Source organism: Micromys minutus, assembly GCF_963924665.1.
Source record: "Micromys minutus genome assembly, chromosome: 6".
Taxonomy (NCBI): Eukaryota; Metazoa; Chordata; class Mammalia; order Rodentia; family Muridae; genus Micromys; species Micromys minutus.
In genome coordinates, this window is record NC_137975.1 from 12,165,550 (window position 1) to 12,178,416 (window position 12,867).

General features: G+C 37.3%; 1 protein-coding gene across 4 annotated transcripts in view; it reads right to left on the reverse strand.

The window, feature by feature from the left end:
* PTPN4 (protein tyrosine phosphatase non-receptor type 4) overlaps window positions 1-12,867 on the reverse strand; it is a 153,233-nt gene that overhangs the window by 9,969 nt on the left and 130,397 nt on the right. For all 4 annotated transcript variants that reach the window (XM_080918095.1, XM_080918096.1, XM_080918093.1 and 1 more), the window contains 2 exons: window positions 10,814-10,962; window positions 4,613-4,748 (listed from right to left, as the gene is read on the reverse strand). In XM_080918095.1, the coding sequence (XP_080774221.1) occupies window positions 4,613-4,748; window positions 10,814-10,962 (285 nt within the window). The remainder of the gene's footprint in view (window positions 1-4,612; window positions 4,749-10,813; window positions 10,963-12,867) is intronic.

Sequence of the window (12,867 nt, forward strand, 5' to 3'; positions counted from 1 at the left end):
CTAGGCAGAGGCCTGATCTATATACAACAGCGGTAGCTGAATATGGACTTGGGAGCAATCCAGTAAACAGTAAGCATCAAACAAACAAGCAGAAGGTTATCACTCTACACCCAGTGAATAACGATGGCAGTTTTGATCACCTGAGGAGTGCTAACATCACAAAACGAAAGATAACCAAACATCATGTGTATCTTGAGGAATTTCCATCAAACTGCCCTAGCCTACAGATCCATCTGTCACTTTGAGGAAATACACATAATACTACCTTGAGAATATAAACCAAACCAACGGAGACTCTAGCAAATGATATAATACAAGTATCTTGGTTTGTTTCTTAAATTAATAGAAAGAAACCAAACAGCCCCCCCCCCAAAAAGAACAAGAAGTGCAGAAAGTACTTTCTTGATTATAAAACGTTAGAATTTGGATCTAAACTAATGTGCAGGCCATTATTTGAACATCGATTTCAAATAAAATAGAAAAACAACCATTATAACTTAATAGCTCAGCAATTTCAATGTGGGTACAGATTTGAAAGTAATCAAACTGAAGTCTCAGACATATTTTATACAATCCCCATCACAGTAGCATTACTCAGAATAGTCACAAGCTGGAAACAGCCACATGTCCACTGATAGAGGAATTACTACACAAAATCTAGTATAGAAAACAACGGATTATGGTTTAGCCTTGAAGAGGAGCCAGGTTCTGACATGATTGCCAAACAGAGGAACTGTGAGAATATTAACTCTCTGAACCAAGGCAGTCAGAAATACACAAGCACTGTGTGACTCTACTTATATGATACATCAAACTCTGAAACCTACAGTAGACTAGAGGTTACCAGACTCTTAGGAGAATGGATATGAATATGTTTTTTTAATGGTATAAAAAAAAAGGTCATAAATGTACATATACTCAATACTACTGAAATGCATACATTAAATGGTTAAAATGGAAATTTTTCTTATATGTTCATTCTCACATTAAAAAAAAAGAACAAAACCAAATAGCCTTGTGCACCCAACTTGACTCCACCTGAGACATAACCGGTCCCCAGGCCAGACCAAACCAACGCTCTATGAGAGAGCCCACCTGCCCGCACCTCCCCAGTCTGAACCCTCACACAACGCCTCCCTTCTTCTGCATGCCAGCCCAACCACCTGGCTTCACCTCAGTTTTGCCATACCCAATCGCTAGGCCTAGTCTGCTTGTGTCCACAGCCGACATGCACAGGCCTTATCATAAAAATGGAAACAACAGAAAAACCTAAGACAAAATCTACCAGACTTATTACCAGTCCTATAATTCTAATAAGAATTACCTAGATGAACCACAGGACACAAAAGTTGTAACCATAAGCTTCAGCAAAAGATTTAAATTTAAAGATATAAACAGATAGTTTAGTGAATTTGAATTTAAACTCAAAGAGAAAAACAAATAAAGAAAACCTGTCTAAATGCAAGCAAGAGGCAATATAGGGTTTGAAGACTGAATTTCAATAAATAAAAATATTGAAGAGAACTTAAGCTGAAATGAAGACAGACTTGAAAAACTCAATAACCCAATGAGAAAAGTCAGGGGTCTCCACCACAAAGTGAGTAGATAGAAAGAACAAAGAAAAAGTACAGAATGCTGCAAAAGAAAAAAAGAAAGACTGAGAGAAAGACAGAAAGACAGACAGGGAGGGAGAAAGGGAAGGAGGGAGGAAAGAAGGATGAATCCTTACATCACATATAAAGGAAAATGCATCAGAAAAACAGTTGGCATCTCAGTGAGAATTTTGAAAGTCAGAAGAGCCTACAGGTTCAGAGGTTCAGTCCAGAACCATCAAGGTGGGAGCATGGCAGCGTCCAGGCAGTCAAGGTGCAGGAGGAGCTGAGAGTTCTACATCTTCATCCAAAGGAAGCCAGGAACAGACCAAGCATCCTCAGGCAGCTGGGAGGAGTGTCTCCAAGCCCATCCCCAGAGTGACACACTTCCTCCAACAAGGCCACACCTTCCAATAGTGCCACTTCCTGGGCCAAGCATAAGCAAACCGTCACACTGACACTTCTTGTAGATGATTTAGTATTACATAGGATATCTAAAATATTCCACCAGAAAATGGGACCCTTATATTTTGCTGTTGGAAATACGAAATTTTGTCCTTAGCTGAGATTACAGCTCAGTAGTCAAATGTGTCCTAGCCCACTGGCACAGTGACTGGAAACAATCAACAATTTTGGCAAAGCGGCAATATTGGTCAACTTACCTTATAAAAGCCAAGAATATATCTATACTGCAACAACAAGCATATTTAGAAAGAGATCATGCATACAACCCCAGTCACAGTAGCCTCAAAGAACATAAAATATCAAGGAACACTACAATGAAAAAAAGACACCAGACTTCATTAAAATGAAAAACATTTGGGTTATTTATGTGGAGCTATGCATCAAAACCAGGGTCTTATATGTGTTCTACCACTAAATTACATTCCTAACCCACTATCTGGGTCATAAATGGTATTACTAAGAAAAAAACAGATGAAGTGGAAAAACAAAGCAACAACAAAACCAACACACAAAGGCTAGGAAACAAGATGCTCAATGATTAAAAGTGTTTCCAAGTTTGGCCCCTGGACTCACAGGGAAGACTAAAAGAACCTGTCTTTCTAAGTAGACCTCTGACTTTCCCAGGTGAGCCACTGCAAGCCGTGTAACCACTCATATACACGCAGCACACACTAAATAAATGGGAACACTTTCACATAAATAGAAAATGAAGTAAAAAGAGAATGGAATTATTTGAAAACAAAATTTCACAAAATATTTTTATCTAGAAAATATAAATTTCACAACAAAATGACAATTAAAAGGAGCAAAATAATTTTTTACAGAAGATATTTGACAACACTATTAAGAAAATACAAATCAAAGTCAAAATAATACTTCATATCCTTATATGAAACAGAATCTCTCTTAAACAAGGTACATTTCAATGATGTTAAGAAAATGGAACCCTATTTGAACCTTTGTTGGAAATACAGAACTGTGTCCGTAGCTGAGGATACAGCTCAGTAGTCAAATGTGCCCTAGCCCACTGGCCCAGTGACTTTCCTCCAGTGTATACCCAACGAAGAAGACATGTGTAACATAAGTGTTCATGGAAGAACAAGTCATTAAAAAGAAACAATTCATATACTGATGAGTCAACAGACGAATATACAGAATGTGCTAGGCCCAGGTACTGCCACAGTGTTCAGCAGACAGAGGAAGGAACACACACTGGAGTAAACATTAACTGAGTCAGTGCTGCATAGCCTGAGGCTAAGGGAGCGTTGAGAGTATCAGAGAGAATGGGAATAAGTGCTTAACAAGAATGGAGTTTCTTTTATAAGATGATAAAAATGTTCTGAAAATAGAGAGAATGGCTATTCTCTGTGACATACTAAAAAACACTGAAGTAACACTTTAAAAAATAAATTTATGGCATGTGAATTGTATTTAAATAAAGTTCTAAAATTAAAAAAGGAGTTTTGATGAATATTTATAAATATTTATAATATAATTTGAATATTAAGAAGTTATAATTACATGTAGGTGAGACAGTAGTATTTCTGTTAAAGAAAACAATCTTATCTTTTATTTACATTCAAAAATGCTTACATCATCCAAGATCTGCTTTAAATAATGAGAAAGTGGATAACTGTGCAAATGAAACTAGTAGCAAATGTAGAGTATTTATAATGTCTTTATTATATTACAATGTTAACTTCTGAGTAACTGTGAAATTTTGTGTACTTAGAAGCTTTGAAAATGACAGGTATTTTTTAAGTACTTAGGCCAGTAAGCATCAAGAAATCTGTGGCCACTAACAATGCCAACATTTTACTCTGGTTTAATTAATACAAAAACCAATCTTACCTGATTCTTTTGATTACTGAGGTAATATGAAAAGTCAGTGGAGAATATAATAAATAAGTATCTTAATTTCTAGGAATTTTGTCACTGTTATGCAATTTAAGTTCTTAGGAAAAGGGAAGGCTTTCTACACAGCTGTAGACCTGAAGAAAGCTCTACCCAGACCTCCAGTTCAGGAGCTCATAAACTCTCATACACAGCATTCCTCTTGACTAAACAACCCAAGACAAGGGCCTCTACATCTAGCAAAGCACTCACAAGTTATCACGCTAAGATATATACACACTGGCAAAACTGTTTTTGTAAAAGGCCCGAGAGTAAATACTGTAGACATTGTAGGCCACAGGTATCTGTTGCAACATGAAAAGCAGACAGACATGGCACATACACAAAACAAACATGGTTGTTTTCCAAGAGCTATTAACTATCATACTACAGAGTAATTGTTTCTGAGTAGAAATTAAAACGATCAAGATATAATTTAGGGACAGGCTTGAGGCACATACTTGTCAGGAGGCTGAGGCAGGAGGTTGAAGAGTTGGAGCCTAGTCTGCAGTACATAGTGAATTCTAGGTCAGTCTGGGTTACACAGCAGGACCCTGTCGTGTGTATGTACATTTGTGTACAAGACAAATGATATAGAATGTAGATTACTAACAAGATCCACCTTGTTTGGGAGGCAGAGGCACATGAAGCACAGTACTCACAGGTGTTTGGATCATCATGGCTCTTTGATCTCTCATTGTTCTTACAATGTCTAGTGGATACACTGGCTGATTGCATTCAATGAGACACATGGCAGTTTCCATAGTAATAAGAACCCCAGTCCTTCCAATTCCAGCACTGAAAAAAGACAGACATATAACATTTTGGTGGTACAATTGTTAATTTGTGGCCCTTTTGCAGAAATATCAAAGTATCACATCACAATAAAGAAAAACAATTTCATTTTAAGGTTTTATTTCATAAAACTAGCAAGTCAACTGTTTAATATTTTAAAGTGCAAAGTAACAGGTGCAAAATAAGTCATTAACAAATACATAAAAGACAATTTTGGGTTTTGTACCTTATATAAGTTAATGTTTGAAATTAAGTTATATCAAACTTACCATTCAGATACTTGGGGGAAAAATGTATAACCTACAAGTAGCTACTAAAGATTTTATAATATAAAGATCCATACATCTCCCCTCTTGACATTGCATCTTGTTCTGTTTTTTGAATTATTTCATGTGTATACATGTTCTGCCTACATGTATGAAAGTGCACAATGTGCCCGTGTACCCAATGAGGCTAGAGGTGATAATCCCCGGGGACAGGAGTTATAGTTGGTTGTTAGCCACCATGTTAGTGCTGGGTCTTGAACCCTGGTCCTCTGAATGAGAAACAAATTCTTTTAAGAACTAAGCCGTCAGCCCTCCAGCCCTGACACTGGACTCAAACCCCACCCACCAAAAAAAAAAAAAAAAAAAAAAACCCCAAAATTTTAATTTTAGTTAGCATACAAAATAATGAATTTCATGAAGTTTTTTTGCATGACATAGCACTCCCTCTCCTACACTCATCTCCTGCATTAGTTCCCCCTTTGATTTTATATCATTTATAGATATTTAAATATATGTATTTTTAAATCTAGATTCTGAGAGAAAACAATGGCCCATTTTGTTTTTCCCATAACCTTCCCTCTTCCCTTCATTCTTTTCCTGCTTGTCTCCTTCCTACTTGCATGTCTTATGTATTTTTCCCTCACTAAACATCTGCCAAAAAAAAAAAAAAAAAAGAAATCAAGTATTTATGAACCAACTTACTTTAATTTATATAATCTATAGTTATATCAAATTTCTTGTAAATGATAAATTTCATTCTTTACACTGATTATGATATATTGACCTGGCATCAGTGGTTCAAGTACATATTGATCTGGGATATAGCCAGGTCATATGGTAGCTCAATATTCAAGGAGTCTACATAATCTGGACAGAGACTGTAACAATTTATATTCTTAGTAGCAGTGACTAAAGGCTCTTCTTTTCCCACATCCTCGCCGTCATTTCTTATTTATTTTCTTCAGAATGGCCATTCTGTGTGGAATGAGATGGAATGACAAACAAATTTTTATTTTTATTACCCTGATAACTAAAGGATGTTGAACCTTTTTTCAAATATTCATTGGCTATTTGTGTTTCTTCTTTTAGGAACTGTTAGTTCAACTTATTTGTCCATTTACTGAGTGAATAATGACATAAATCCTGTCAGATTTCCTGTTGACAAACCGAATCTCTTCACTCTGCTGATTCTTCCATTTATCGAAAGCTTTAAAACAATTCCACCTGTCAGTTCTTGCCATTACTTCCAGAGCTATTAGTCTTTCAGAAAACTCCTGCTTGTATCATCAAATATTCTACCCATGGTTTTCTCTATGAGTTTCTGGTTCTCAAGTCTCAGATTATGGTTTCTGATCCATTTGAAGTTGATATTTATGCAGAGTGAGAAGTATGAGTCTACTTTCAGCTTGGCCTAGGGGCTTGAAGGTTATTTTCTTAATTGCTGACTGACAAAGGAGGACCCAGACTACTATTAGTCTAGTGTGCCTAGACTATTTCAGAAAAGTAGCTTAGCAAGCCAGTAGAAGTGAGTAACCACTGTGATTGATGGTTCTTCAGCTTTTGTCTCTAGGATCCTGCTCTGAGCCCTGCCCTGACTTCCTCCATGATGGACATATAATGAAGTAAATTCTTTTTGTCTCAAGTTGTTTCTGATCAGTGTTTTCTCATAGCAAAAGGAAATCAAACTAAAGCAGAAAGTGCTGTGATGAACCTGACCATGGAGTTTTTCTGCCTTGGGATGCCTTGTGGGAGAAGGGTAGAGGGTCTGGAGCTCTGGTCTGAAAAAGTCATTGAGTGATTGGAGCTTAATGTGTTGTTGGAAAATAATGGTGAGAGCAACAAAAAAAATGGAGGCCTAGCTTGTGAAGTTTCAGAGAAAAATTTGGAGTCCTTGAAAATAGTCTATCAGGGCTGTTAATGTATTTTTCATTGAAACTTGGCTGTTTCTAATCAGCTGGGGATGAAGAATAATCAGTGTTTATCAAGAGATCAACACTACCCAAGTAAAATGTTGACAACACTTGTAAAATGGTAGAAGTAATTGTGAGCATTGACTTTTGAATCTATTATTCTAGCCACTGGTCTGGGTCTGTTTCATGCCAGTATCTCACTGTGGTTGTCACTGGAGCTATGCAGTGTAATTTGAGATCATGTATTATAATACTCTCTGGTTATGATGTCTTTTGTTTGTTTGTCTTAGTTACTTGGGATCTTTGGTGCTTTCATGTGAGTTTTAGGGGTTTCTGTCCCAGTTCTGTGGGGAGTGTCACTAGAATTTTGTCAAGATTATGTTTAGTCTGTAAGTTTCTTTTAGGGACACAGCCATTTTTACAATTATTCTAGCAGCCCATGAGTATGGGAGATCTGTTCATCTTTCAGTGTCTTCACTTACTTTCTTCAGTATTTTAGCATTTTTATTGTAGAGGTCTTTAATGGACTTACTATGTTTATTCCTAAGGACCTTATTATAGCTATTGTGAATGGAACTTGCCCATTGACTGCTTTGTTGACACGTTTATGATTTATATGAATGCTACCTATATTTGTTTGTTGATTTTTTTCTTCTAATTATGCAACTTTGTTAAAAGTGTTATTCAGAGCTAAGAGTTTTCTTATGGAGTATGTAGGGTCTTTCAAAAATCACCTCACATGACCAGAAAATAGGGATAATTTAACCTTTTTCTTCATTATTTATTTATATTTATTTTCTTGCCTTATTCTAGCTAAGATTTTGAGTTTATATTGAATCAAGAATAGAGCACTACACTGAATATGTGAATTGCCCAGTTTCTGACTGAACAGAAAATGTGTTCAGTTTTTTTGCATTTGGTATAATGTTGGCTATAGGTTTATTGTAGACTTTATTATGTTGAGGGCATGGTTCTTTCTTTTCATTTTCTTCCTCCTTCCTTTCCCATTTCTTTCTCTCCTTTCTTTCTATCTATAATTTTGCTGTGTTTTTTGTTGGTGGGGAAGAGCAGTTGATTAACGTTTGCATTTTCTTTTTCTCTATCTGCACAAGGAATTTCACTGACTTTGTTAAACATATGATAGGTTCAAGTATCCTTTGCTTTTTAGTCCTCTCATAAAATTAACTCCTGTGATCTCTTGATGGTTCCTACTGTCCTGTGTTTGGGTTCTCTTTGAGTATCTTCTGCAATGCTGATTTAGTGGTCATGAACTGTTTTAGTGTTGAAATGTCCTATTTCTGTTCATATTAAAAGGTAGCTTTGTTGAATCAAGTCGTATTATTGGCTATTCATTTTCAGGACTTGAAATATATTACCCCATGCTTTTCTGGCCTTTAATTCCCTTGGAACCAGATTTAAAGACAGTTATGAGCTACTGTGTGGGTTCTGGGAATCAAAGCCAGGCATTCTGCAAGAGTAGCCAGTGTTCTTGACTGATGAGCCATCTCTCCAGTCACTATGCTTGCTGTTTCAGTGAGTTGCTATTTTTTCTCTTCCAGTATTTGCTTGTTTGAAAAGGGGCTGAATATGTGGTACTGCCTGGCCCGAACATCAAAGATCCTACTACCTTTGTACCAAGGTATGTTCCACTATGCCTGGTTCTCCTACAACTTTATTGTTATTCTTTGGCACCTTGAGTATACTGCACCATGGAGAGGCTCTTCCCTGGTCATGTAATTTGGGATTCTAAATACCTCCTGGGCTTCCCTATATTTGCTGCTATGCTTTCATTGGACAGGTTTTCTAGTCTTGCTTTTATCTGTTGATTCCTTCTACCACACAGATGCCTAGATTCTGTCTCTTGATAATTTCCTCAAGTTTTTGAAAGTTATGATTGTGACTTTGTTTGCTTGCTTTTAAACCACCATGTCTGCATAGTGCTCTTCAGCCTTGCCCATAATCCTGATGTTCTTTTATCATTGCTGCTTAGTCTAGTCCATTGGTGATACATTCTACTTTCTACATTTTATTAAAAGTTTGCTCCAAAGTTTTCATTTCTGACATTTTATTTATTTTTTGTAAATTTCAATTTTCTTGACTAATTTCTTACTCATTTGCAAACTAACTTTTCTATCCACTTTACTTACTTTCTCCTCTGTTGCCCATTTTCTTTCCAAGTCCTGATATGAAATTCTTAGCTCATTAATCTGCTTGTTTATATTTCCCTTAAAGTCACTAATGATTTTTACAGAAAAATGTTTGAATCGATCCAACATTTTACCTGTCTTAGTATGCTTGAATTTAGTTATCGAGGAATTATTTCTGTGTCCTAATTTGTGCCTTTGTTAGTGTGGCTTTTTCTTCCACTTTTATTTGGGAATCTTCCTACTGAGAGGGCTATTCTTGCAGGGTAAACCCCCAATACCACTCAGAGAGATGAAAACAAGTTGGTAACCCCACACTGATTGTGATATAGAAACACAGTTAAATTGATTAAACTCCCTCAGTGACCAAAGGAGGAAAAATAAAATGGCAAAACAAAAGATAAGTGTACTCTGAAGTTAAAAATCATTTATAGCAAAGGTGGAAATAGTAATGAATGGGATAAAGAAAGAAACCTGGAAGGAAAAGAAAATAGAGTCATAAGAAACAATGTTAAGTGAAAGGAAAAAGAAAAGTAGAGATAAGTTATAGAACAGAAGAGGAATCCCCTTCCTGGGCAAAGTGGAAGAGCTGGCCCCACTGGCACTGGCACAGGAAAGCTCGGGGGCTGATCAACTCACATGCTGGAGTGTGGGAAGAGGCAGGTCCTACAGACCCAAAGCTGCAGGATCTTCATGACACAGCAATAAATGGATGTAAATGGATATCCAAGCGATAGCCAGGCAAGGATCCAGAATTGATGGTGTAGCAGAAACCAGAGGCCTTGAACCTAATGACTTGCAATAACTGGCAAGTAAAGTGTTTTGAGAAAAGGTATACTATCTGACCTACCACAGCTTTCACAGCGAGATGTTCTTTATTTTGTTTTGTTTTGGGGGAAAGGTTGCAAGGGCAGAGGGCAGATATGGAGGGACGAGGAGATGAGTGGAATAGGGAAGCATGATGTCAAATTAACAAAGAACCAATAAAAAAATTTTTTTAAATAAGGAGGAAAAAACAGGAGATTGAAAAGAAAAAACTTGCTGAATAATAAAAAACAAAACCAGCTATACATAAAGAATGTAATTTAAAAAATAAAAACACAAAAATTATATTTTGTAAGATGGAGTGGCAGTGCACACAGCAATTCCAGTACTGGGTAAGTGGAGGACTAAGGACCCTGAGTCCAGAGCTGTCCACAATCACAAAAGAATATAAGACCAGCTTAGGTTGTCTGAGACCTTTTCTCAAAAATGGTAAAATAAGGAAACACTAAGATAAGAGTTAAAACACCACTAAAAATAGGGGAAAAATGCACAGGATGCTGACATGTTGGCTCTGCTGCTCACACAGGCTAAGCTCCCTTGTTTGTGGCCAGCAGCCTCTGCTGGCCACACTTGGCCTTGCAATCTAAAATTGAAAAATACCTTCCTGCTTTTATAAACTACCCAGAGTTTAATATCTTGCTATAGCAATACAAACACATGGAAATAAGGTTAGGATTCCATAATATTCAAGTTACAATCAATTATAAGACACATTCCAATGAAGAATATTAAAACAGGAGAACCAGAAAAATGACTATTGTTTTTAATCCTTTTGCATAGTTTCATATATGATTATATTAGAATTTTCTCCATTGTCTTCCATCTTCTAACTATCACAGAAGTAATCACAACAAAAGGCCAAAATACAGAATGCTTTCCCCAGAAAGTTCTTATACATTTTTCAAGGACAGGAAATGAAATACCTGCAATGAACAATAACTGGCTCTTCTTTTCCAGCCCTCTTGTTTCGTACATGACAAACAAACTCCAGAAAGTCACTTGAGTCATCAGGCACTCCGTGGTCGGGCCAGGCTGTGTACTGAATCTGAGTCAGTTGGCGACTCTCGTTTTTCTAAATAAAAATGAGAAGTTACACACTTTGACCTAGGAATTACCTTTAAAATATAAAATTCATGGCATTTTAAGTTTAGAAGAAAAGAAAAAACACCTTTCCTTTTCCTCTTGCCATGTGTATAAACTCACTTAAATACAACATTTGAACAGAAGGAAAACATTTCACAGAAATAGTTGTATCCTTGTAAGTACTAGCTACTGACATTGCTGTACTTTTTTTGTTGTTGTTGTTTTAAAGGTCTACCTAGACACGGTTTCCTTGTGTAGCTTTTGGCTGTCCTGGAACTAACTCTGTAGAACTAACTGGAGACCATGAGACCCACCTGCTCCCACCTCCCCAGTGCTAGACCTGAGGTGTGTGTGCACTGCCACCACCTGCCTACAGAGCTGCACTCTTATAGCTCAATTTTTATATCTATAAGGTATTTTGAACATGGCAATCAAATAAATAGGCAGAAATAAATTAAGTTCAGAGAACTGCTTAAAAGATCACCTAGTAGAGATTCCATGTGAGCAAAGATTAAGGTAAACACTTTTGTGAGTATGAATAAAACTTGAGATAATTTTTTCATGACACAAATGACATCATGGAGATTAAAAGGCAAAAAGCCCGAGGAGAATGAAATGGCTCAGCAGTTAAGGCGTGGCCATCTAAACTCAATCCCTGGGACCCTCATGGTGGAGCAGAAACTAGACTCCTGCAGGTTGTCTTCTGCCCTCTCTGACCTCCACAGACTCATCATGACAAAACTACAAACACTTGCACACATAAATAAGTGTAACAAAACACTTAAATACAAAAATCTCTCAAACACAGATGAAAAATTAGAGGTCCTAAAAGCACAGAGTTAAATAAGGACTGATTCCATTTGGTCAGAGCAGTGGGGGTGTGATGGATATAATGAAAATAAGAACTTTGGCTCAAGTCCTCAAATCCTGACCCTGCCCATTCCGGCCTTTAGCAGTCCAGAGGTTCCTCCTTTCAGGTGAAAAGTGAACCGACAGCTACAGCTCCACAGCATCGTTAGGTTTAAAAGGTTCCAACAGACTAAATCATACCAATTTCTTACTCACACACTTTCATACAGGTAACTATCAGTCAACATCATTCAGTCTGGGGAAGGACATTTATGTTAAAGGAAGATCATGAATGAAAAGATCAGTACCAGCTCATACTGCCAAGACCAAGTTCTCAGAACAGAGGAGAATTACTTGTCCCAGAGACAAAAGGGCAGGAATAAGAGAGAAAGACAGAAGATAGAGGCTGAGGGAGAAAGGGAAGGAAACGGGAGAGGGGGCAGAAGTGACTTTGGGGTAGGGGTGCTGACAAAGAACTGCCTCTGGATAGAGGAGACAGACGTAGCCCATAGGTAAATGTCAGTTTATAAAGGTAAAAGGGGAAAGCTCATACTAGAGTGAGATGTTTAGTTTTAATTGGGCATGTCAGTTGGGTAAGCCAAAGGGGGCTTTTGATTACTGGACCTTGATACTTTGATAGATGGACTCATAGTCAGCTTCAGAAGGAGAAAGTGGCCTTTTTGGCTAGCTTTAGGAATGCAATCTAGCAAGGCAGAGAAAATGAGGGAGAAGGGAAAGAACTGCCAGAGCCCTGTTTGCCATGCTCAGGCTGGCTAGTGTCCATTCAATGAAGGTAGGAGTTGATCATCACTTGGGAGTGGCATCTGCCTCTTCACTATCCATCAGTGTATGTGCACTTTTATGTTGGCTAGAAACTTTGTTTTTTCCATTCTATTTTGCTCAAGCTGGGAATAAATACTTGCACCATCACATTTAGTGACCCTGATGGTCACTTTATAAAAGCTAAAGAAAGGGAGTAACTGCAACATAAGACTGTGAAGGCCCAGGTCTTCCCCACCAATATTTAATCCTTTAAAAGTGGGAA